Source organism: Dromiciops gliroides, chromosome 1 (assembly GCF_019393635.1).
Source record: "Dromiciops gliroides isolate mDroGli1 chromosome 1, mDroGli1.pri, whole genome shotgun sequence".
NCBI lineage: Eukaryota > Metazoa > Chordata > Mammalia > Microbiotheria > Microbiotheriidae > Dromiciops > Dromiciops gliroides.
This window is the reverse complement of record NC_057861.1, coordinates 74,953,867-74,978,189: the sequence shown is the minus strand read 5'-3', so window position 1 is coordinate 74,978,189 and position 24,323 is coordinate 74,953,867. Positions and strand designations below refer to the sequence as shown.

The window sequence follows — 24,323 nt, the reverse complement described above, 5'->3', positions numbered from 1 at the left end:
AAAAAAAAACCTTCTGAACTTCTCTTTCCAAAACTTAAAACCCTTTATTTAGATTACCTCCATTCATAGTGTCAGTGAAAAGGGAATCCACCTGCACCCTTCTTGTTACAATCTGATTCTACATTTCATTTTACCCTCACTATTATTCTTTTTTTTTTTTTTTTTTTTTTTTTTTTTTTTTTTTTTTTTTTTTTTGCGGGGCAGTGGGGGTTAAGTGACTTGCCCACGGTCACACAGCTAGTAAGTGTCAAGTGTCTGAGGCCGGATTTGAACTCAGGAACTCCTGAATCCAGGGCCGGTGCTTTATCCACTGCGCCACCTAGCCGCCCCCCCTCACTATTATTCTTAAGTCCATCTCATCTTATTTCCAATCATATTCAAGTCTAACATTCCACTGGATCTCTCCTGTACAGATTTCTTCACATAATGCCAATTAATCGCCAGACTTTTACTTCTTAAATTGCATAGTATATTTCAACTTAGGCAATTTAACTACTAATTTACCTAAACAAATTCTGTTGAATCATTTCATACTAGCTTCAATTCTGTTTATTCTCTACAATATGGCATCACCTACTAGAAATATATCTACTCCCCTCCAGAAAGAGGAGAGAGGCTTGTATTATTTGCACCGAATTTTAGTCCTAGCTTCAAACCTCCAAAAATCCTCTAAGGTGCTTTCATCAGTTACAAAAACCTTTAAACCATAATATGGAAATTTACGGTAAAGATATTACATTTCAGTTACAGCTTTTATTTTCTAAAATTCTACAAATTTTAGTTTATGATGCCATAAGCTTCTACAAACCAAGAAAAAGATTTCCTTTCATTTCTTATCTGTCTATAAGGACAATCTATGGCCAAAGTTGTAAAGGCAGAGAGAAAGAAGGAATCTCAATTTTCCTTTAGGTGGGGGTATAGTGGCTGGGTGCTGCAGAAGCAACGGCACCCACATCTAAAAGATCCTTGGGAATGGGGGGCAGTTCTTAGGGGCTTTGGGGAGATGGATTTTTGAAACAAGAGAGTTTGGAGCAAGGAAGTTCTGGTGGCTTAGATTCCAGCATTTTAATGAGTTCCTTCAATTTCCTTTCATTTTCATCCTTAGAACTGAATATTGAATCAATATTTTTCTTGTTTGCCTCCTCATACCACAAGAGATAGAGAGCATCTGGTCCATTGTCAGGATCATTTGGATTTAATTGGCCCCCATAATCTAGCCAAATCAAAAGACTGTACCTCAGGGGCAGCTAGGTGGCACAATGGATAGAGCACTGACCCTGAATTCAGGAGGATCTGAGTTCAAATATGGCCTCAGACACAACACTTACTAGCTGTGTGACCCTGGGCAAGTCACTTAACCCTCATTGCCCTGCCCCCCCCAAAAAATACTCTACCTCAGGAAATTGCAAGATCAAGTCCTTCTGAATGTCGAAGTGCTATGTGGACAAATACCTTGTGACCTGCCAACCTACAGTTTGCAATCTTGTTTGCAGGTGACCTTGCAATGGACTTTAAAAGGACTGATTCCATTTTGACAGACTGAGCACAAAACATAAGATGGGGAGTTTGCCATGACTTATCCCTTCTGTTGGAGGACAGGTCAGGGGTGTCTAGACACCACCACATTCTTGTGGCTACACCAAGGCTACTCTTCCATATATTGCTATTACACACACACACACACACACACACACTCACTCACACACACATACACACACACATCATAGATAGATAGATAGATGGATGATAGAATGGATGGATGGATAGAGATATACGATATATGGTTACATACATATATCATATATACATATATACACACATATATGCATACACATAAATAAGCACATTTTTATATGCTTTTTGTTTATTTTTTAACCAGCCTTCATTAGATATCTTTGGCCAAGAAACCTCAGGAAACAAAGGCTCCTCCTTTGTTAAGCTAGGAGGTAAATATGTTCCACCTTCATGTGTCTGTGACACCTATAGTCCAGATGTTGCTTTCCCTTCTACCCTTTGGTTATGTGACTCAAGTTCTGTCTTCCTTAAGCCTATAGAAAGATAGCATGTCGGGGCAGCTAGGTGGCACAGTGGATAGAGCACCAGCCCTGGAGTCAGGAGTTCCTGAGTTCAAATCCAGCCTCAGACACTTAACACTTACTAGCTGTGTGACCCTGGGTAAGTCACTTAACCCCAATTGCCTCACTAGAAAGAAAGAAAGAAAGAAAGAAAGAAAGAAAGAAAGAAAGAAAGAAAGAAAGAAAGAAAGAAAGAAAGAAAGAAAGAAGGAAGGAAGGAAGGAAGGAAGGAAGGAAGGAAAGAAAGAAAGAAAGAAAGAAAGAAAGAAAGAAAGAAAGAAAGAAAGAAAGAAAGAAAGAAAGAAAGAAAGAAAGAAAGAAAGAAAGAAAGAAAGAAAGAAAGAAAGAAAGAAAGAAAGAAAGAAAGAAAGAAACATAGCATGTCACTAGGTTTATCTAGCAAGGAGTGCAGTATCTGAGGGTCCCAACAGGTGGTGCTCTAACCTCTCTTCTGACCTCCAGTCTCACATTTCCAATGGCCTACTGGGCATTTCCATCTGGATGACTCCTAAATATTTGAAACTCAACAGGTCCAAAACTGAACTCATTTTCTTCCCCTGTCCCCAAGTCTCCCTTCTTCCTACCTTCCCTATTACTTTCAATGGTACCATAATCCTCCTTAGGCTCCCAGTCTAGCTGTCATCCTGGATTCCTCATTCTCTCTCCCTCTCCCTTTCTCCCCCTCTCCACCATCCAATCTGTTAAATCTTCCTGGGTTTTTTGTGGGGTTTTTTTTTTTGGGGGGGGTTACCTTTGTAACATTTCTAGTATATGCTTCCTTTTCTCCTCTGACACTGCCACCATCCTGGTTCAGTTCCTTATCACCTCACCCTGGACTATTGCAATAGCCTCTCCCTGCCTTAAATCTCTCCTTGCTCTAGTCTGTCTTTCATCCATCCATCAAACTGATTGATATCCTTAAAGCACAAGTCTGACCATGTCACCCCACCACCCCAATTTAATAAATTCCAGTGTCTCCCTATTACCTTCAGGATCAAATATAAAATTCTCTCTTTGGCTTTTTAAAGCCCTCCATAACCTGGCCTCTTCCCTTTCCAGTCTTCTTATACTGAATAGAAGAACCCCCCTACGCCATCCCATACTCTGCAATCCAGTGACACTGGCCTTCTTACAGTTCCTTACATAAGACATTCCTTTTCCCAACTCTAGGCACTTTCACTGGTTCTCTCTCCCCCCACCTTACCCCCCTCGCCTGGAATGCTCTCATTCTTCATCTCCACCTGGCTTCCCTGTCATTCTCAAGTCTCAGTTAAAGTAGCACTTTCTTCAAGAAGCCTTTCACAGTCCTCTTTAATCTTACTGCCTTCCCTCTGAGGTTTTCTCTGATGTACCCCGTCTATATTGTATTTGCATATATCTGTTTGTATGTTGTCTACTCCATTCAACTGTGGGCTTCTGGAAAGCAGGGACTGATGTTTTGTTTTGCTTTGGTTTTGTTTTGTATTTCTTTAAATCCTTAGTCTTCTTTATATCTTGCAAAGTACCTGGAATATAGTAGGCATTTCTTAAATACTTACTGACTTACTGAGCCACCATCAGTCTAGTGTTCTTGCCAGATTGTCTCTGTGGCTGAAGTATTGCCACTGACTACCAAAAAGAATTTAAATTACAGATTCCTTGGTATTTCTCTCATTGCCAAGCCCAAGGCTTCTGGGTGCAAAATTAATATCTGGGAATGAAATAGAATATTACTTGAAATATTAAAATATAAAATCTATGGTACATCCACAGTTCTAGAGCCCTTTTCCTCCTTCCCCTCCACATATGAAGAGATGAGGCATTTATTAAGCACTTAAAATGTCCTGGGTACTGTACTAAGTTTTAGGAATACAAGTACAAGCAAACAAAGTAGCCCATATTCTCAAGGAGCTTAATTCTAAGAAGGGAAGGAAATACATAAAGGAGGGTTGGAGGTGGAAGGGGAAAAGAAGTTGCCCTTGAAAGGGAAAGGCTACTAGTAAGGAGATGGAGAAGTCCACAAAGTAAGTTGATACAGGAATTATGGGTGAAAATGGGTGGGGACCTTCATGAAATGGTGGACTGAGCTAGGGACTCACTAATCAAAGCAGGACTGAGATTGGAGGTTTGGAGAATTTGAGGGGATGCAAGATTGCTGTCCAAGGAGATGTAGTCCAGAGAATGAGTTGAAGACTGGGATATTTAAAACACTATGATTACATAGCTTATTGAACTTGGAGAAGATAGAAGGGACCAGGTCAAGTATACTTATATAAAGCCATTCCCCTTTGGCCATCTCCTTATTTCCTATTGCCTTTCTAAATCTTTGGGTATAGTCAAGGGGAACCATAGAAAAAAGAAAAGGGAAAAGAATCTGTCAGGGGCCCCATCTCAGGAACACAGACTATAACAGGGGAAAGCGAGGGAAAATCAGTGAGAGAAATCAGTCTTCTCCAGCTTAGCAGCCTAATTGGTGTCAGAATAGCTGCCAGTCTTAGGATGCAGGATGCTCCCGCCTTGCATTTTGATCTATGTTTTGACTCCATAATCTAAACTGCCTCCACAGCACTGATCTCCACAAGAGGCCTATGGGCCTGGCCACTCAAGCCTCATAGAATCAGAGAAGGTCAAGACCCAGAGCAATGGCTGCTTAGATCCTATCTCTTGTATGACATTCAGGAAACCTGATTGTCAAGGGCAGCAGAAGGAAGAAGAGTCAGCAACTTTGGCCAGCAGCATACATTTCTCCAAGGACTCTGTCTTGTGCCTTTCTTCCTAAAGTTCATGCTTCTTGATCTCCACAGTGAGTGGGGAAGAACAGGTATCCTCTTGTGACCACCCATTTCATCAGAAACCACCTTGCTAGTTCCATTTTTCTCATGTCCAGTGGAAAAGAATCATTCCGCTAACATTTATATCGCCCTTTACATGTGTCATCTCATTTGATCCTTACAACAACACTGGGAGATAAGTACCATTATTATCCCCATGTTACAGATGAGGAAACTGAGGGTATAAGATTTGCCCACATAGTTAATAAGCATCTACAAGATTTGAACTTAGGTCTGTGTGACTCAAGGCAATGCTCCAGATGAGGCAACTAGGTGGTGCAGTGGATAGAGCACTGGCCCTGGAGTTAGGAGGGCCTGAGTTCTAATCCAGCCTCAGACACTTGATACTTACTAGCTATGTGATCCTGGGCAAGTCACTTAACCCCGATTGCCGCAGAACATCTGAGGCCAGCTCCAGTCACCCTGATGTATATCTTGCTACTGGACCCTTATGGTTCTGAAGGAGAAAGTGAGGCTGGTGACTTTGTAGCACCTCCTCCCTCACTTAAATCCAATTTGCTGCAAGTCATAATATCACCTCCCGATGTCATGGTCTTCTTCAAGAATGAATGACAAGGGGGCACCTAGGTGGTGCAGTGGATAAAGCACTGGCCTGGATTTAGGAGGACCTGAGTTCAAATCCAGCCTCAGACACTTGACACTAGCTGTGTGACCCTGGGCAAGTGGCTTAACCCTCATTGCCCTGCAAAAACAAAACAAAAAGAATGAATGACAAACAAGGTTAGCTAGGTGGTACAGTGGATAGCGTACCAGCCCTGGATTCAGGAGAATCTGAGTTCAAATCTGGCCTCAGACACTTGACACTTACTGTGTGACCCTGGACAAGTCACTTAACCCTTATTGCCCTGGAAAAAAAATAGAATGAAGGACAAACAACAACACCTGACTCAAAGTCCAGGACCCTACCCACTCTGCCATTTAACTGCTTCTAATAAGATAAGAGACTAAGATGTCAGTAGGTTAATATCAAAGGTTAATGTCAAAGACACACCCTTTTGGTTGAAATATGTATATTCCTATGTTAGAAATTTATGATTCCTGCAATCATAAATAATCCATAGGTCATATTCTGAAGCTGTAAGTGGAGGATATTCTGGCAGGAACCGAGTACCAGGTTGTCACAAAAGTTATCTTATTTCAGGGTAAAATGTGTAAGAACAAAGGAGATAAGAAAGTATTTTCCTTGAGAAAGGGGGAAAAACACCAAGTAAGAATAACTAATGTTGAGGCAGCTAGGTGGTGCAGTGGATAGAGCACCGGCCCTAGAGTCAGGAGCACCTGAGTTCAAATCCGGCCTCAGACACTTAACACTTACTAGCTGTGTGACCCTCGGCAAGTCACTTAACCCCAATTGCCTCACTAAAAATTTTTTTTTTAAATAAAAAAATAAAATAAGAATAACTAATGTTGAATAATTGGAAAAGTATTAGCTTTGAAGGTCAGAGAACCTAGGTTTGAATCTTCAGTCAGCCTCCTTGACTGCTATCTCTATGACCTTTATTCTCAGTTTCCCCATCTGTAAAATGAAGTAGTTGGAATAAATGATCTCTAAATTCCTTTCCATCTCTAAAACCTATGGGACTTTTGCATAAATATGAAACCAAATCCAGTCTAAACAAAGCACCATCTCAAGAGGCCAGGTCAAGCCCCATAAATTAGTTTAGACATGTTTAAGGCCCATACCTTATGAAAGCATGTAAGAAATGTCACTAGAGATAGCATGGGGGCTGGAAGCAGTAACCCCAGAGAGGACACCAACATGTACAAAATTTATTCCTATTTCTCCTGTTCCCTTCATAGACTTGTGATACTTTAGCTGAAAGGAACCTTAAAGGCAGAGTTTACCCTCCTTATTTTATAGATGGGAAAATTGACCAAGAGAAGAGAAGAAATTTGCCCAAGGTCACATGGCTAATAAATGTTACTGCTGGGATTAGACCCCACTTATCTGGATTGTTCATCCTATTGTATCAGGCTGACCCTTCCTCTCATTCCCAATCTCCCCATCCCCACTTATATTGGATCATTCCACAGTGAGTAGTTCATTCACTGCACAGATCCTCAGCAGACAGAACACAGCTTCCCATCAGTACCCAGATGGGGTCCTCATATAGTATAGTGGTTCAGGAAATGCTCCTCCCTCTGGGAGCTCACAGGTTATTAGGGTATATATGTGGTTACACTGCAGTAGCCCCATAAGAACACAGAACTGTGGAGATTTAGAAAAGGGAGGGGGCACTTCTTGATAAGGGCCTCCTCCTGGAGGAGGAAGCATTGTAGCTCAGATTTAAAAGATGGTTAGGATTTCATTAAATGGAAATATAAGATGAGGATGATTTCAAGGGGAAAGAATAATATGAGCGAGTGTGGATGTGTTGCTGGGGTAGGGAGGAGGAAGAATCAATTCCATAAATATTTCTCAAGCACCTTTGAAGGGCAGCTTGGCATAGTGGAAGGAGGAGACCACCACTTGGTATTAGGGAAACTTGGATTCAAGCTCTGCATCTGATGCATACTAGCTATGCAACCACTAAGAAATCACTTAGCCTCTCAGAGCTCCAGCAGCTAAGACTACAAATTACAGACCTATCACCAATTTTCAGCAGTGGCAGGAGTTTTCATGCCAAAATCTCCCTATACTACTGAAATTGCAGGCCTTGATTGGGGCAGGGAGTAGAGGAAGGAGAAAAATAGAAAGTTGATGAAGTCTTTGGAGGAAGGTATTCATTCCTATTTGCTTAAACTTCCTCTCTTCCCTTCTTGTATAATTGTCCATTGAATTAGATTAAAGCCCCTTTATTTATTTATTTGTTTATTTTAGTGAGGCAATTAGGGTTAAGTGACTTGCCCAGGGTCACATAGCTAGTAAGTGTTAAGTGTTTGAGGTCAGATTTGAACTCAGGTCTTCCTGTATCCAGGGCCGGTGCTCTATCCATTTTGCCACCTAGCTGCCATGATTAAAGCTCCTTTAAAACTGAAGAGAGAGGGAGGGAGGGAGGGAGAGAGAGAGAGAGAGAGAGAGAGAGAGAGAGAGAGAGAGAGAGAGAGAGAGAGGCAGAGAGAGAGAGAGAGACAGAGAGAGACAGAGAGAGACAGAGAGAGAGAGAGAGAGAGAGAGAGAGAGAGAGAGAGAGAGAGAGAGAGAGACTTTTGTTTTTGAAGGTTGTGAAAGTTCTGTAGAAAAATTTCATACCCTTTTTCTTTTGGCTGATTAAACCACAGGAAAAGGTTAGTTTAATTTACCAAAACACAAAACACAATACTATAAGACAAGACAGACAAATAGAAACACTTGTTGGTGAAATGTTTCTTCTTACCTCCCACTGTAAATTTAATCAAAAAGTCTTCCAGTACTTCACTGAGAGAGTTGTTTGAAATTCCACTCTTCTAAACTCCCTTCCTGGGCTATCACCCTTCCCTGATCTCCTTAATCCTTTCTCCTAGCAATTTACAACTATGCCCAAAGGGCTATGGGACTGTACATACCCTTTGACCCAGTAATACCACGGTATTACCCAGTAATTACCCAGTAATATCCCAAAGAGATCATAAAAAAGGGAAAAGAACCCACATGTACAAAAATATTTATATCAACTCTCTTTGTGGTGGCAAATTGGAAACTGAGGGGATGCCCATCAATTGGGGAATGGCTGAACAAGTTGTGGTATATGAATGTAATGGAATACTATTGTGCTATAAGAAATGATGAGCAGGGGCAGCTAGGTGACGCAGTAGATAGAGCACCGGCCCTGGATTCAGGAGGACCTGAGTTCAAATCTGACCTCAGACCCTTGACACTTACTAGCTGTGTGACCCTGGGCAAGTCACTTAACCCCAATTGCCTCACAAAAAAAAGAAAAAAAAAGAAGAAAAAGAAATGATGAGCAGGCAGATTTCAGAAAAACTTGGAAAGACTTAAGTGAACTAATGCTGAGTGAAGTGAGCAGAACCAGGAGAACATTGTCCACAGTAAAAGCAAAATTGTGCCATGATCAGCTGTGATAAATTTTGCTTTTCTCAGCAATACAATGACCCAAGACATTTTCAAAGGACTCATGATGGGAAATGCTCTTCATATTCAGAAAAAGAACTGTGGAATCTTAATCCAGATTGAACCATACTATTTTTACTTTTTCTTTTGTTTTTTTTTCTTTCTAATGGTTTTTCCCTTTTGTTCTGATTCTTCTTTCACAACATGACTAATGTGGAAATATGTTTAGTGTGATTGTACATATATAACCTATATCATATTGCTTTCTGGCTTGGGTGGGGGGAGGGAAGAGGAGGAAGGAAAAAGATTTGGAACCCCAAATCTTATTAAAACAAATGTCATGGGGCAGCTAGGTGGCTCAGTAGATAAAGCACCAGCCCTGGATTCAGGAGGACCTGAGTTCAAATCTGGCCTCAGACACTTGACACTTACTAGCTATGTGACCCTGGGCAAGTCACTTAACCTTCATTACCCTGCAAAAAAACCAAAACCAAAAACAACAACAAAAAAATGAATGTCATAAACTATCTTTACATGTAACTGGAAAAAAATATAAAATATTATTAAAGAAAAAAAATCCCTTCTCCTCAGATTCTTCCCTAAAGCATATTCCAATCTTAGTAGTATCAATAAAGACAGCAGCTTCAATTTCCAAAGCCCCTCTTGATCCCACCAAAATCCCATTTTACCTAGACTTTATGTCTTTAAGTTCTGTTTAGATGCACATTTGACTGACTATGATTCCAATCCTTTATCTGGCCAATTTTCCCCCCTTAATTCCACCCCCTCTTCTCCCCCCCCAACTTTCTCAGTCCCTCACAGGTGATGAAGCTCAGTAGACAAAATCCAGAAGGGTACCTCCCCCCCCCCTTTTCCCAAGCTATTTTTTCACCTTATTTACCGTGAGAGTTGGGAGGAGTCTGGCCTTTCCTAATCTCCATATGAATTTGAATATAGATATTGCCATGTGCACTCCAGTTCTACACACACACACAATTAAGGGGGGGGGGAACAAATTTTGGATTTGGGGACCTATTTTTCCTTTATCTTCCTGAGTTTGGGGAGTTTAATTCTCTAATAATTTCATCACATCTGGCTGATGACTGGGGAAACACACTCCTGCCCATGATAGGATAAAAAACCCTGATGCTGGCAGGGAGTTGAAATAAGATTGCCCAGTGAGTGTCCCTGGGCAAAGTGATTTCTGTTGGCTGGCTTGGCCAAAATTGCTGAAAGAAAGTGTTGGTTCAGGCCTTGCCCTAAATAATGAAGAAAATCCAGAATGAGACAATTTGAAGGAGTATATGTCAACACGTAAGGGAGTAGCTGTCCTACATACTAGAAGAGGACCACAATGTTATCTCTGTGTCCAACTGTGGCTGATCAGGCCAATACAAGCTAGGAAGACTCTAACATAGGTTGGGCGCAAATAGTCCTTATGAGCATTGAAATGGGGATGTCTCTAAATTTGCCCATCTCATGTTTCTTTTGAGCCTTCTTTGATGTGAGCACACCATCATGGATGATCCCGCCTCACAATTAATTGATTCCAAAGTTCTTCAGTGAGAACTTGAGTATCCTTCTGTTGCTTCTTCTGACCTTCATGTGAGCACTTGCCTTGTGTGAATTGTGTAAAAAAACAGTTTTTTAGGCAAACGAACAATATGGCCAGTCTGTCAGAGTTGTGCTCTCTGCAGTACAGTTTGAATGCTTGGCAGTTTAGCTCAAGAAAGGACCTCTGTGTCTGGTACCTCATCTTGCCAAGTGACCTTCAGAATCTTCTTTAGGCTATTTAAATGGAAGTGATTCCATTTCCTGGCATGGTACTGATATACTGTCCAGTTTTCACAGGCATTCAACAATGAGGTCAGCACAATGGCTCTGTAGATCTTCAGTATGGTAGGCAGCCTAATACATCTTCTCTCCCAAACAGTCCTTCAGAGCCTCCCAGATACTGAGCTATCTCTGGTAATGCGTGTATCAACCTCATCATCTATGGAGTCCAGTAGCAAGACAAATTCTTGCTGAACTTGTCTGCTGAAAACCATCTATTGAAATGGTTTTACCAGTATGTAGCCACTGCACACAATACAGCTTCTTGGAACCACAGGTTAGAGTTAAGTGGCAGGTGGACACCAACGGTGGATGGATAGCAGCCCTGAGAAGGGCTCAGCATCCCTCACACCAGAGGTACTGGTGCTCCATACTCCCCAAAATGTACACATACAAGTAAATACAAGACAATATTAGAAAGGTCATGAAGGAGATGGTACTTACACTGGGTCAAGAAGGAAGCCAGGGTTTCTAAATGGCAAAGGTAAGGAGGAAGCACAAACCAGATGGTGCAAAAACACCAATACAGAAAATGGAATGTCAAATATGGGGAATAGCTCTTAGTCCAATTTTAATAAAACACAGTTTTTGCAAAGCACTAATGTCACAAATCTGGCAAGGTAGGTTGAAGTAATACTGAAAATGAAGGTCTTTAAATGACAGGATTAGGATTTTGTCCCTTATACAAAAGGCAATAAGAAGATCCTAAGATTGTGAGTAAGTCAGGGAGATCTGTACCTTAGGAAGATATTTCCTTTCTATGAAAGGTACCATTGGAGAGCAGAGAGACTTGTCTAACTCTTTTATTTTACAAAGAAAGAAACTGAGACCCAGAGATGGAAAGTGACTTTCCAAGAGTCACCACGATTTGGATCATCAAACCCAGGTCCTATGTCCTCTTTCCCCTGTTTCCTGCTGCCTGCCCAGACAGCCACAGCAAAGTGGCTAGAGTGCTGGCTCTGGCATCAGGACTTGTGTTTGAATGTCAGCTCAGACACTTCCTACCTGTGTGATCCTGTCCAGATAGCTTCAGCATTCTGCACCTGTCTCTTCATCTTTTAAATGGGCATATAACCAACATAATACAGGTTCTTGTGAGGCTCAAATGAGACCCAAAAAAAAAAAACAACCAAACCCTATGCAAGACATAATGTGAGCTAGATTGGTGGCAGGATGAGTGGAGAGAATATATTACAATACAAAATATACAATACAATACAAAAGATATTGTGGAGGTAGAATCAACAAAATAGCATTTAGCAACTGATTGGACATTGATGGGGTAGGGAGCTTGGTGAAGAGCAGAGAAAAGTCAGAGATGACACTGAGGTCCTGAATCTCAGTGGCTTAAAAGATGGTGATTTCCTCAATAGAGAGGGAATTTGGGGTGAAATGGGTAGGTTTAAAGGGAAAAGATGTTTGATTTTAAATGTATCAAGTGAGACAACCACAGTCCAGTGGAAAGTGCCCGATTAGGAGCCAGAGAAAAAGTGTTTAAAATCTGGCTCTGCCACTTACTACACACATCACTTCTCTGTGCCTCAGTTTCCTCATCTGTAAAACAAGGAAGTTAGAGAGAAGATTGGTAGCCCAACTTCTAGTTTTCTAATGCTATCTCTGCCAGTGACTTTAAGTACCTTAAATGATCTCTCTCAACTTCCACATTTGTGGAGGGAAAAAATAACTACAGCCCAAGAGGCAAGACAACAATTCATAATGAAACAATGTTTCAAAGATCAAAAGAATTTATTTCAATAAGCTACTGACTCATATATTTCCAAATAATGTGGAACTTTAAAAATGAAACAGTTTCATAATAAAGCCTTCAATTCAGAGGGAACCTAAAGACTTTGTTAGACCTACAGTTGAAGATCTGTGGCTTTTGGGAAAAAAGACAGAGCTTTTAAAAAGTCAATATTAAAACATTATAAAGTAAATTTTAAAAACTAATATGAAGGGGTTGTATTAGATGATCTCTAAGATCCAGTCCAGTTCTAAATCTATGCTTTGTGACTTAGCTTGAGTAGCACTTTTACAAATGCCTCATTTTATCCTCACCATAACCTTTGAAGGTAGGTTATCCCCATTTTACAATGAGAAAACTGAGACTGAAGGAGGTTAAGCCAGCCTACTGAGTATCTGAGGTTAGATTTTATTTCAGCCCAAGGCTCTTTCCACTGCACTACCTGCCTACCTAGTGACCCACATCACTCTGGGTGTCTGTCCTAAAGGTCGCCCACTCTTTCTGTAGGTAGCTGGAGATGTGGTGCTGGAACTTAGGGGACTGCAGGAACGATTTGAGAGTAATTGGTATACCAGCTCTAGCTGAAAGCAAGAGTAGCTTCAATCACTTAGTGAAGAGACGTAGAGAGAAGATGGCCCAGGGTAGAGCCCTTGGGGACACCCAAGTTTAGGGATAGGAGCAGGGATGTGCTAGAGCCAGCTCATCGGGGCTCACAACAGCTGATTGTTAAATGTTCAGTGGGAGCATTTACGCCTCAGAAATAGGCAAACACTTCATATCAGGGCTCGGTTTATCGTTTCGTCCATTGTCTAGACTTAAAAGTGATGGGGAAATAATTGATAATGCAGATCAAACTTAAATGTATTACATGTGAACTTGTTTTTTTAAAAAATCCCGAGAGAAAATTGTTAAACGTTTATAAGGACATCCTTAGACGGGAGTATCAAAAGGAGTATCTGGGATAGGGGTAGGGGTTGAAGCCTCCGGTACAGACCTAGGCGAGAATGGTCCAAATTTTGGACACAGGGAGGGACAGGGCGGTTGGATGGACTACCGAGATGTCGAGTCCTCCTTGCAGCCTAGAGCGGCCCCAGTGTTCGGAAACGGAACTTCCGGTCTCTGCGGGGCGGGCCAGGGGCCCCGCCCCCTGCGGTCGAGAGGCGGAGTCCGAGGGTGGCCGAACGGGCGTGGCCCCGACGTCCCGGAGTCCGACCCGCCCATTTTACACATGGGGAATACTGAGTCCAGGACAGGCTCAGGCACTAGTGGCACGTCAGCCCTTAGTCCCCTGGCGGTGTGTGCGTCGGGTCCCCGAGCCTGACCTCCGGGCTCCGTGCGTCAGGAACGTCCCGGGCCCAGCGAGCGAAGCAGCGACCTCGGCATCGAGCGCGCGCGGGGCCATGGCGGCCTTCGGGGCCCGGGTGGAGCCGCCGCCGCCTCCTCCTCCGTCTCTGCAGCCGCCTCTGCAGCCGCCGCAGCCGCAGCCGTGGGCGGCGTCGGGCCCGCGCTTCCGCTGGTACCGCTACCAGGAGGCGGCCGGGCCGCGGCAGGCGCTGCGGAGGCTCCGCGAGCTGTGCCGCCAGTGGTTGCGGCCCGAGCGTCACAGCAAGGAGCAGATCCTGGAGCTGCTGGTGCTCGAGCAGTTCCTGACCATCCTGCCGGCGGACGTGCAGGCCTGGGTGCGAGGCCGCAGCCCGCGCTCCGGGGACGAGGCGGCCGCCGGCGTGGAGCTGCTCCTGCGGCTGAGGCTGCAGCAGGAGCAGGGTGCCGAGCCGCAGGTCAGCGCCCCGACTGGACGGGACGGGACGGGACGGACGGGCCGGGGGGAGGGGGAGAGACGACTGGGGGGAAGAGAGGATGGACCACAGGCAGACCACCCCCCCCCCTCCCGTAACGGCCACGGCCCCCTCCTGGCCAGGCACACGGCCCCCTTGGCAGGCCCCTTATAATAATTATAAGAGCCAGCACTTAAGTTGTATTCGTGTCATTATACTCATATTGTCACATTATGTCATATAATATGAAATATGTCATCATATCTTGTTTCATATTCTATCACATAGCATGTCCCATGTTTATCATATATTATATATCATTATATAATATTCTATTATTATTATATTGCATCTTGGGTGTAGTAGTTAGAGCGCTGGACTTGTAGTTCAAATGCAGCCTCAGACATTTACTAGCTGGGTGACCCTGGTCAAGTCACTTAACCTGTCAGCTTCATTTTTTCATCTGTTAAAAAAGGGGGGGAGGGTAATAATAGCATACTTCTCAGAATTACTTGCAAGGATAAAAGTAAATAAAAATGTGCCTTGTACATGCACATTTTACAGGTGAGGAAGTTGAGGCAGGCAGTAATAAAGGGATTTACCAGGGTTTATCCAGTTAGTGTCTGAGGCAGGTTTAGATCTCCAGTCTTCCTCACTTGCCCTGGCCACCTAGCTGCCATCATATGTAATTCTCAGTGTCAGTGGATAGAAAGCTGGCCTTGAGTCAGGTCCACCATCTGTCATATACTGGCCGTATGTGGCCTTGGCCAAGTCATTTAACCTTGGTGCCTCCTAGGGAACTGCTAAGACAACAGATTTCAGAAAAGGTGTCAGTCTGCATTGTCGGTGCTTTCCACTTCCAAGAAATCACAGGTTCTTTTAGGAAAACAAACAGTACAATATTATAAGTGCTTTAGATAAGCATAAACCAAGTGCTTTATGAGGTGTGTGTGGAAAGCTCATTCCTGACTGAGGAGGATCCCGGAAGGCTTCATTGAGAAACTTGAAGATCGGGTTGGACTTGGAAGGGAGGGATCATTCCATGCCAGGTTAGCCTGTCTGAGAAAAAGTATGGAGAGGAGAATCAATCAAAAAATATTTATTAAGGACCTACCATGTGCTAGGAATACAGAAACAAGTCATACAGTCCCTGCCCAGGAGTTTGACTGAAAAGGACAATAGATAGAAGGTTTCTGGAGGCCTGACTGACCATATTTCTAAGTATCAGAGAATGAGCCAGTAGATAGAGATTGAAGATTAGAGTGGGAAGGAAGGGGAAATGATTTTATGCTATCTGTGGAGAAATTGGAAAGGAACAGAATCAAGAAGACAAGGAGAGGGGTTGGCCTTGGAAAGAGAAGAGCAGATATGTTTTGGAGGCTAGAGAATAGTCTTTTTGGCAGGAATGGAGGGTTCGTGGAATAGTGGGTAATGATGGAAAGAGTCTGTCAAGGTTTCTGGGTTTGAATGCTGGCTCTGTTACTAATTGTGTGACTGAGTCACTTCAACTAGATCTCTTAGGTCTCTTCTAGCTTTATTGATCTATGACTGTGACTACCTGTGAGGTTGAGAAAGGTTGGTATAGGCCATGTTGTAGAGGTCTTTAAATGCCAAAGGGTTTCTGAGTGTGTCTTTGTTTCAACAGTAGGTCCCCTCCATGTAGGTCCACCTGTTTGTCCCCATATGGAGAGCAGGTGCTTCCTCAATCAGAACAAACTCTCACAGAAATTGGAGCCCTGCATTTAGTTTATCAAGTGTATTCCCATTCCTGTGCTGTAGGCAGGTATACAGGCCTTTGGTTTGAGCTGGGGTTTTCCTGGGTGGGGTTGGGTAAGCTGGCTGCCCTTTTCCCCTTAGCTGTAGTCTTCAAACCACTGCCTTCAGGATGCAGGGCATAAAACAGACTTGACTCTTGAGTTCTGGAAACACTGCTGATTGTTCTTACTTCTGTATTTCTCCAGCTAAAGCAATCCCCAGAACTGGCCATTTTTCCTTTTCTTTCCCCAAGCAAACTAGATCAATCGATCCATCCATCCATCTCTCTCTCTCTCTCTCTCTCTCTCTCTCTCTCTCTCTCTCTCCCCTGCCACACACATTTCTATGTTCTTTTTATCACACCTAATATGCTGTGTACAATTGGCCTGTAGACTTTGATTGTTATATTTGCATTTGGCATTCTGCTTTGCTGCTCATACTGTGCATAGCTCTTCCTGAACTTTCTGGTGGTGGCTAGAAGCATGGTTTCACATTGTTAGAACTGCTTTTCATGGAATTGTCACAGAAGGACAGTTGTCCTCTTCTCTTGAAGAAGGCTGCACTGCACAAACTAAGGTCTTGGCCAAGGCAAACTTGTTTCTGAGTATTTCATTCCAGTGTGCTGCTCAATCTGTATTCAAAAAAATGATTTTCCAGGGCCTTCTGTGAATGTTTTCTTTACAGTGATTTTCACATTATCTCTTTGAAAATAGTGATGTTTCCTGAACTGAGCCTTTCTCAAAAGATTTTAGACTCGGTTGTGGAATTTCCAAGAATTTGAGAATGTTTTGGACTTTAGGCATCTTAACAGAGGCTAATCTTGTCAGTTGGTATCAGGGGTACCCTTATTCATTGTTTATAGAATCTAAGACCATTTCATGTAGCTCAAGAATCCTTTATGTATCATCTCCAGTAAGTGGTTCAGCAGCTCTCTTCCCCCCTCAGTCTTCTCCAGGCTCCACTTTCCACAGAATCTCATACTTGGAAGGGACCTTAGAGGTCACCCTGTCAGGAAATCCCTTCTGCAACATCTTCAACAAGTACTAATCCTGCCCTACAGGAAGACCTAGAGTGAGAGGAGCCTGCTTCCTTCTAAGCTTTTCTTTCTAAATCTGATGATCTCTTTGATAATTTCATGTTCACTGTTTTCATATTTTGCACATGCTCTTCTTAAAGCACATAATTTACACAGTTTAAAAATCTGTTGTGGATTTTGCCTGGAAGTACTAAAGTACTTCCGGACCTATGATCTGCAAATTAAAACAAGAAGAAACTAAATTCCTAAGGGAAAAAAATCCAAAAAGCAATGCACTTATCTCTAAGGAACTTGAGAATTGGAACAACTTTTGCCTTTGGAAATACCATGTACATACTTCTGGGATAATTACTTGACAACAGAGGAGATACTAGAAACTTGACACTGCTGTCAAACATGGCAGGCCAGAGAGATTTAAGAAGTTTTATCTAGACTCTGTGACCTGAGTCTGTTTGCTGCTGAAGTAGAAACTACTAGGGAATTTGGAAGGGACCATCACCAAATGGACCCAGAGTAATCCATCCAGACCTTGTATTGGACAGACGTTAGCAGTATTTGTTGAGAGAATGCTTTTCAGAACTTTTTGAAGGAAAATTCTGCCTTTGACATATCTTTTTAATTGTTATAATTACATAGTTTGGTTAGATGCTTTACACTTTTTGCCAGTATCTTGCCATAGGAATTGCTATTGCTGTGCAGATATACAAGCAGGTATTTGAAACTTTTAAAGAGTCTACTTCACCAGGATTCTCAGGGCCAGGTGAAAATATTGGAACCTAAAATTTGACTGCTGCCCTTGAAGTTGCTATACTTATTCACACAAATCTATTTGTACTTGGATACATCAAAGTTAGTATTTTCCCTTTGAACCTTCAGCTAGAGACACTCAGAGGCTTTAAAATTCTTCGGAGGTCATCTTTATACAGATTTCAAACAAGACCCACAACACCAACAGGACAAGAAGATTTTTTAATGTCATCACAAGGTCTCTCAAATCCTTGGAGCCAGAGCTCTTTGTAATCTATGCCCTGCAAATGAGAAAAAGGCTGGTGGAAACTGGACAGAGAGTAGATAGTAAAGCAATCCATTCAACTACCTCTGAAGTGGATTTTTCAAACCAAATGTAGTAATTGCCTCTTATTATGTAGGATATGTTGAGAGAGAGCTTATAAGTGATAGCACCTTGGCCCAAGGACGGGGCTTGAAGGCATATTTACATAGATGTATGTATTACCTATGTATACATACATGTATATATTTGTAAATTTATACATTTGTGTGTGTATGTCCACACAGACATTGTAGTAATTGCCTGATTGTATCCTAGAGATGACAGAAGGAATTTCAATTGCCAGTAGAATTAATGATGATATAGGGGGCAGCTAGGTGGTATAATGGATAGAGTGCCAGGCTTGGAGGCAAGAAGATTCCTCTTCCTAATACAAATCTGGCTTCAGACACTTACTAGCTGGGTGACCCTGAGTCCTGTTTGCCTCAGTTTCCTCATCTGTAAATTGAGCTGTAGAAAGAAAAGGCAAACCACTCTAGTATCTCTGCCAAGAAAACCCCAAATAGGGTCACAAGGAGTCAGACACAACTGAACAAAAACAACAATAAAGAACTAGAGGGTAAATTTTTTAAAACTGAAGTTTGACAGCCCTTTGTTAGCTCTGGAACTTATAAGTTGAAGCTCCTGTACTCACTGTCATTTTCAATTTTTTAAAAATTTTCAAGTCCTATATGAAGTATTTCAAGTTACCAGCTGTCTCACATACTGCAATGTTTAGATGTCTTATTAAACAAAAATACATTATTTTATTGATTGTATATGTGATAATGCAGGGATACATTATAGAAATGTAAACAGCAATGCTTGGAGACTATTAAATAAATGTTGTCTTGGATCCCATCTAGCCTTTTGCTCAGTACAGTTAGTTCCACAGCCCAGGAAGGTTACCTTGATCAATGCCAGCAATTAAATCTGGCTCCTTAGTAGTCTTGTTTTAACTGTCCCTCCAGCCTGGAATACACTCCTTCCTCACCTTCATTTCTCAAAATGCTTCTCAGAATAGCTTCTTTTAGAGTGCCAAGTGCTCAAGTGCCACCTCCTGCATGAAGTCTTTCTTAATCCTTCTCCCCACCCCCACCTCCATCACCTTGTAAATATTTTGTCTGTACCTGTAGGTACATATGTACATGTTTTATTCCCTGCCTAATTCTTTAGGGCAAGGACTTTTCACTCTATTGTGCTGGATAGTGCCTAGCACTTATTAGAGCCCAGTAAGTACTTGTGGATTGATTGATTTGTTAAGTAATCAGGTGAATAAAGCCTCCAATGCAAACTACAGCTCTTCTATGATAGTAGATAGAGAGTAATGCAGAATTTGTTGTTTGAAGTGGGTTCCTTTTGTCTTTCTCTGTGAGCTTGTAAGCTCCACTAGGGAAGAGACTTGTCTTCAGTGTCCTCTGGCAACTTGTGCTGGGCTAAAGACTTAGGAAGTGCTCAGGAAAGGCAGAGAACCAGAGAAACCCTGATCATTAGCTCTGTAAGGGTCTTGTAGAGCATTTAGTCCAGCTCCCTCCCTTTACAGATGGGGAAACTGAGACCCAAGAGGGGAGGGGACTTGTCCAAAGTTTCACTGTTAATCTCTTGTGTTCTTTTGCACTGCTCTAGACTTTGGGAACAGGAAGAGAGTGGGATACAAAATTTAGATAAGCTCATAGTCTACAAATTTAAACTATAAACAGATAACTAACATACAAAAATTCATGATGAATTCTAGCATTACAAAGCATCGTGTGAAGTCATAGCATGGTTGTTACTGATGGATTAAAAAAGAAGTAGCATTTCAGTGAAGTTTGAAAGGCTCAGATTTTGAACTGGAAGGACCTTTCTGTGTCATCATTTACTGGTGAGGAAACTAGTCCAGGAGGGTCAAATGGATTGTCCAGTGCTATAGAGCTAGTTCTCAGCTAGGAAGGAGCTGAGCCAAGATTTGAACCCACATTGTTGGACTCCAAATCCAGCACTGTCAGCTGTACCACTGGTACGTACCACAGGAAGTGGGAAGGAGAAATTTCCAGGCATAAGAAATAGAGAGAAAAAGGCCCAGGGGCAAGAGAGCACAAAATGTGTGTGATGCAGGGTTCAAAATATTCCCATTGAGAGACTGGTTCTCAAAACAGAATGATGCCTAGGAGGGCAGGCTCTGTCTCCCTAAAGCTCTCTCGTGTTTCTATACCATACCATCCCTGCCTATTGCTTTAGAAAGAAAACTGGATTTGTAAGTAATAAGACTGAGTTTGAATCCTGGCTGTGCCACGTGCTTGTGCTGTGACCTTGGGCAAACCAACCTTTCCTCTCTGGAGCTCTACTTCCTCATGAAATGAAGGGGTCAAACCAGATTATTTCCAATCCCTTCCAAAGCTGAGATTCCAGGACTGATTGTTGATGTTTAGGGTTTTTTCCAACAAATCAGTAGTTATGTTTCACAAGCGTACAGACTCCCTGGCCTGAGGAGTGGTAAAAGCATGAATGTTGATAAAAGGGTTGGGACAAATTCCTGCAGGGCAGCTCTCATGGATCCACTTGCCTGTCTCATAAGACAGGTGCAGTATAGTCAAGTTTCAGAGCCATCCCTGGCAACGGGAACTCTTTTAAAGCAGGGATGATACAAGGCTGGGAGTGGTTTTCATTTAGGGCCAGGCAGATTACATATGAATATGTTTTTTCTCACAATGTGGGTAAGGTAAAGTTTAAGAAAGTTTAAAATGCCATTTATATTGATGCCAGAGTTGACTGGTATCCCTCCCAGTTGTCCCTTTGGAGTACAGTGAACTTATTCTATGCTATCTCCATGGGGTAGTGCATTAGAACAGTGGACCTGGAGTCAGGAAGAATTGAATTCAAAGCCTCCCTCAGATATTAGCCATAATTCTCTGGGCAGGTCACTTAACTTGGGCCTCAGTTTCCTTGTCTATAAAATCAGGAGATTGGACTCAACATTTGCAGTCCCTTCTAATTCTGAATCTACGATCAATAACTACCCCATATACCTTATCTGTTAATGGCATCCAAGGTTTCTCTCAAATCCTTTACATTGCCTACAGTTCTATACACTTGAGTGCTATTTATCTTCATCAGTCCTGCTGGACCTTTCTGGATGGCTCCATGCCTCACTAGTGTTTGTTATCTTTGGTACTCTCCTGCCTCTTTCTCTAGGGAGCAGATCTGGAGGCAAGACCTCTAGCCTATCTCTGGTTCCAGGTTCCCAGGACAATAGACACTTCCCTAGAGCCCAGGGAATGGTTCCTATCACTATGCTAAGGGTGGACTTCCCCTTTCCTCACAGCCCTGTTCTCACCTGCCATGTTCCTAATGGTCTCCCAGGTACCAGGCTTTGCCCAGCAACCAGAAGCGCTATTAGAGGAGAAGGCGACAGAGATGGCAATCCTGGGAGCAGTGCCAGAGTCATCTGCTTTGCCTCCAATCAGTGACTCTTCAAGAACAAAGTCTGAATCTCTTCACCATGGAACCCTGGTCTCCCTCCAGGATCCCCAACAAGGTATTCTCTCCTTCCAATTAATGGGACTTAAAGACTTTAAAAATCTATGATTTCATCCAGCATTCCATCCACTGAACACAAATCACAATATCTCTGTGCTCCATGAGTTGCTGTAGCTAAATAATCCTTTTTCAGCCTACCCAGCAATGAATTCTGCTCGATGTAGCTATGCAAGTCTTCCAACAAAAGATAGACAATCCATCACTGAACCCATGCATGAAGCCTTCCCAGCTTGGTATTCTGCTGCCATAGACTTTGAAAACCTAATCACCTGTATGCCACAGTGACAGTAGAACTCTGATGGAGGTTAGATACAGTGATGTTGCCAAAGATTTTTCATAGGCATAACAGCCAGAGTCTCGAACCACAACCCTGTGACATGGTTAGTGCAAATAATAATATCTCCATTTAATAGAGAATGAAACTAGGACCTAGAGACATAATAGTCCAAGGTCACAAGAAATCTAAGTCTTTTTCTCTCTGCCCATTGGTCTTTCCATCATACCATTCCATCTCAGAGGCAGTGCCAAGATGTATGGTATAAACTATAAGCAGGACAGAAGAGAAATAGAACTACCCTTCCCCTTCTTCATGACTACACCCTCTTTATCCATCTCCATTCCCCAGCTCATCTTCCGCTTTTTTGATAAACCAGGCTCTAGGGATGAAAAGGATAGATAGCTAAGGCACCAACCCTGTTGACAAGTACCCTCCAAAGACAAGTGCACAAACAGTAACTGGCATACAAAGAAGAAGGGGAATAAGTTCAAAGGAGTGGTACAACACTGTGTTATGACAAATAAAAGGAAAGATATCACTTTCACCTATGGTGGGGGAAAGGGAAAGAAGTGCAGTCATTGAAGACTTCAGGGAGTAGATGACTTTTGAGTTGGGCATTGAAGGAATAGAATAATTTCAACAAATGAGAGTGTGGGGGGGGTCTTTTCCAAGGTTGGATATTAGTGTGAGCAAAGTCAAGGAGATAAAAGTGAGGGCAAGCTCAGAACCAGCCTAAAATTGGCCCAATTTGTCTGTAATGTAAAGTACTTGAAAGGGATTAGTCTAAGATAAAATTGGACTGGTTGATTGGAGCCATTCTGTAGTGGGCTTGGAATGCCAGAATTTGGAGCTTATCCTTTATGAGCTTCTTCAGAGCCCCTGGGGATTTTTTATTAGAGAACTGATTTGCTCATTTTGGAGGTTAGTGTCTAGAAGGTGAGCCCCAAAGCAGTGACACCAGTTAAACCACTATTACCATCTTCCTGGTTGTTGTTACTCTTGTTGGTTCTTCGTTCTGGAAGAGGACCGTGACATCAGGGTGGTAATGTCATGACTTTCAGTGAATTGGATTTGAGACAGGGCTGTACAGAATCACCAGCCTGTCTCTCTCCTCCTGAGCCATAGGGGCCAGTGACAAGATATATATCTGGACAACTGGAAATGGCTCCAAATGCAGTAGGAGACCTTGGACTTTTAAGCTAAGGCCTTTCAACCATCTTAGTTTGCCTGAGGCAACACACTTTCAGTTATTAAGGTTAGGTAAGAAAGGAGGCAAAGAAAGGCCTTTTTTACCTAGTCAAAATAAAAATAGTTAAGGAGTGGGAGAAGGGGAGATGGGATCCTCTAGGTTTCTGGCCAAAAGAGATACAACTGCTATTTAGGCCCACTTTGAACCATGAAGAGGCCAAACAATGGCAAAATGAGGCCTGGGCTGGGACCTATTGATGGCCAATCAATGAGTGCCAGAGTTATTTAGATTTAAAAAGTGGTCCTTAGAAGCAGGTAAACTCTAATAAATCTTGTGAGATTTCTGTAGACAAATTTGTATTCCTTTGGGCAGAGTAAGGGTATGATTCTCTTTATGGAAAGAGGAAAGAAGGAGGAGAGGAAAGGAGAAAGGAAAGAAGGAAAAGGAAGGAGTTGTGTTGCCCAACTGGAGCTGGCTAGTTGGGTCCCTAGTGGGACAGATGATACTCACAGAATGTTGGTTGTTGTTTATCCTTCTTCTTGAAGAGGACCATGACATTGGGATGGTGATGTCATGACTTGGAATGAGTTGAATTTAAGTGAGGAAGGGGTGTGCAAAGTTGCCAGCTTCACTCCCGGTAATAAGCAAAGTCTTGAACTGTTGGGATTGGGGGAAATGGAAGGAGTTAGACTGGGGAGTTGTTAACAAAGGTAGAAATGTTAGGATTTGATGAGACCAGATGAGGGCCTAAATTAGGGTGGTTGCTTTAAGTAGAGGGAAGAGGACTAATTTGTGCATTTGTATGGAGAAAGCCTAAACCAGATTTTAAAATTGGGATTTAGTAATTCTGGAGGAATATTGGTACCATTAAAAGAAATATAGGAGTGGGGGGGTCAGGTTTGGGGGCTAAATGAGTTTGGATTGGAGCACATTGAATTTGAGTTGCTGGCAGAACATACTGACAGATGTTCAGTAGGCAATTGGAAGTACAACACTGGAGTTTTGAGGACATGTTGCAGGTGGCATCTTTTGCATAGAGGCAATAATTGAAACTCTGATAGCATATAAGAGTCTAGATCCTAGCTTCTTAAACTGTGGGTAACTTAATGTGGAGGTTGCAAAAAATTTGGCAATAGTAAAGGTTATGTATACCTATTTTATAGACCTTTATACCTGGGGTCGTGTAAAAGTTTCTCAGGCAAAAAGAGGTCACAATTGGAAAAAAGTTTAAGAAGCCCTGCTCTGGAGAA

At 42.4% G+C, this 24,323-nt stretch overlaps 1 protein-coding gene across 1 annotated transcript in view; it reads left to right on the top strand.

Moving 5' to 3' along the window:
* Nucleotides 1–13,650: 13,650 nt before the first annotated feature.
* Nucleotides 13,651–24,323, top strand: part of LOC122745649 (zinc finger protein 420-like) — a 49,887-nt gene continuing 39,214 nt past the window's right edge. Inside the window, exons 1-2 of the mRNA XM_043991052.1 lie at nucleotides 13,651–14,252; nucleotides 21,431–21,605. Coding sequence (XP_043846987.1) covers nucleotides 13,875–14,252; nucleotides 21,431–21,605 — 553 coding nt within the window. The 5' untranslated portion in view covers nucleotides 13,651–13,874. The remainder of the gene's footprint in view (nucleotides 14,253–21,430; nucleotides 21,606–24,323) is intronic.